Here is a 1,439-nt window from a genome sequence, read left to right on the forward strand (position 1 = left end):
GCCACGGGGCAGGTGTCCTGCTCACGCAGTGTCCTCTGCTTCACAGGTTACAGATGCTGGAGGCCATCTGCAAGCACTGGGCAGGCCCCATCAGCCTGGCGCTGTACATGTCGGACGCGGAGGCTCAGCAGTTCCTGCGCTATGCCCAGGCTTCAGAGGTGCTGAGCGCCCGCCGCAACGTCGCCTACCACATCGTCTACAAAGAGGGGCAGTTCTACCCCATCAACCTCCTGCGCAACGTGGCCTTGGCCAACACGCAGACGCCATACGTCTTTCTGACGGACATTGACTTCCTGCCTATGTATGGCCTCTACGATTACCTCAGGTAAGGCTTTTTCGGGCTGGCTCTTGCTCAGCCTGCCAGGCTCACCAGGGTTTGCAGGAAACACCGTGGGCTGCAGAAACTGTTTCCTTTGTGTTCAACCTTGGGATCCTGCCCTTGCTTTTGTTGGACACCAGCGGATGACGAAGCAGCCGTGGCTGTGAGGGCTGCCCTGTTCCTCCTGCCCCCACACAGCATCACTAAAAAGTGTCTAAACCCATTAACACTTGGGCAGGGTGGAGGGGCTGAGGAAGAGGTTGTGGCTATAGCTCACAGCCAGGGAGACCTCAAGCCCTTCCTACCACCGTAGGAACTCCATCCAGCAGCTGGAGCTGCCCCAGAGGAAGGCAGCTCTCATCGTGCCGGCGTTTGAGACCCTGCACTACCGCCTGACCTTCCCCAAATCCAAAGCAGAGCTGCTCTCCATGCTGGACATGGGCTCCCTCTACACCTTCAGGTAGGGACTGGAGCTGCCCTGCTGTCCAGCGGGGCTGTCACACCCAGCAGAAACCCGTTTTGTTCCCTTGTGCCTTGGGGCTGTGGGGCAGCCGGCTCGGAGGATCCCCCATGTCCTCTGTCTTTCCAGGGGAGCTGCCAGCTTTCCCAAGTCTCTCATTTCCATCTCTCCTTGTAGGTACCATGTGTGGCCAAAAGGCCATGCCCCGACTGACTATGCCAAGTGGCGGACAGCCACTGTGCCATACCGCGTGGCGTGGCAGCCAGACTTTGAGCCTTACGTTGTAGTGAGGCGAGACTGCCCCAAGTACGACCAGAGGTTCGTGGGCTTCGGCTGGAACAAGGTGTCCCACATCATGGAGCTGGATGCGCAGGTGGGTGCAGGGATGCTCCTGGGGTGGTCAGTGATATCTTGGTACCACCAAGCCGCTGCTGACAATAAGGGCTGCTGTTCGGTCCCCAGGAGTATGAGCTGCTGGTCCTGCCCAACGCCTTCATGATCCACATGCCTCACGCCCCCAGCTTTGACATCTCCAAGTTTCGCCTGAGCGCGGGGTACCGGGGCTGCCTCCAGACACTGCGCGAGGAGTTCCACCAGGACCTGTCGCGGCGCTACGGGGCTGCCGCGCTCAAATACCTCACCGCCGAGAGGAGCCTGTGA

General features: G+C 59.8%; 1 protein-coding gene across 1 annotated transcript in view; it reads left to right on the forward strand.

The window, feature by feature from the left end:
* The window catches only part of LOC104276379 (glycosyltransferase-like protein LARGE2), a 6,588-nt gene extending 5,149 nt beyond the window's left edge, over window positions 1-1,439 (forward strand). Inside the window, exons 11-14 of the mRNA XM_009872670.1 lie at window positions 47-325; window positions 633-779; window positions 957-1,152; window positions 1,242-1,439. Coding sequence (XP_009870972.1) covers window positions 47-325; window positions 633-779; window positions 957-1,152; window positions 1,242-1,439 — 820 coding nt within the window. The remainder of the gene's footprint in view (window positions 1-46; window positions 326-632; window positions 780-956; window positions 1,153-1,241) is intronic.

This window comes from Apaloderma vittatum, unplaced genomic scaffold (genome assembly GCF_000703405.1).
Source record: "Apaloderma vittatum isolate BGI_N311 unplaced genomic scaffold, ASM70340v1 scaffold18037, whole genome shotgun sequence".
In the NCBI taxonomy this organism is placed as follows: domain Eukaryota; kingdom Metazoa; phylum Chordata; class Aves; order Trogoniformes; family Trogonidae; genus Apaloderma; species Apaloderma vittatum.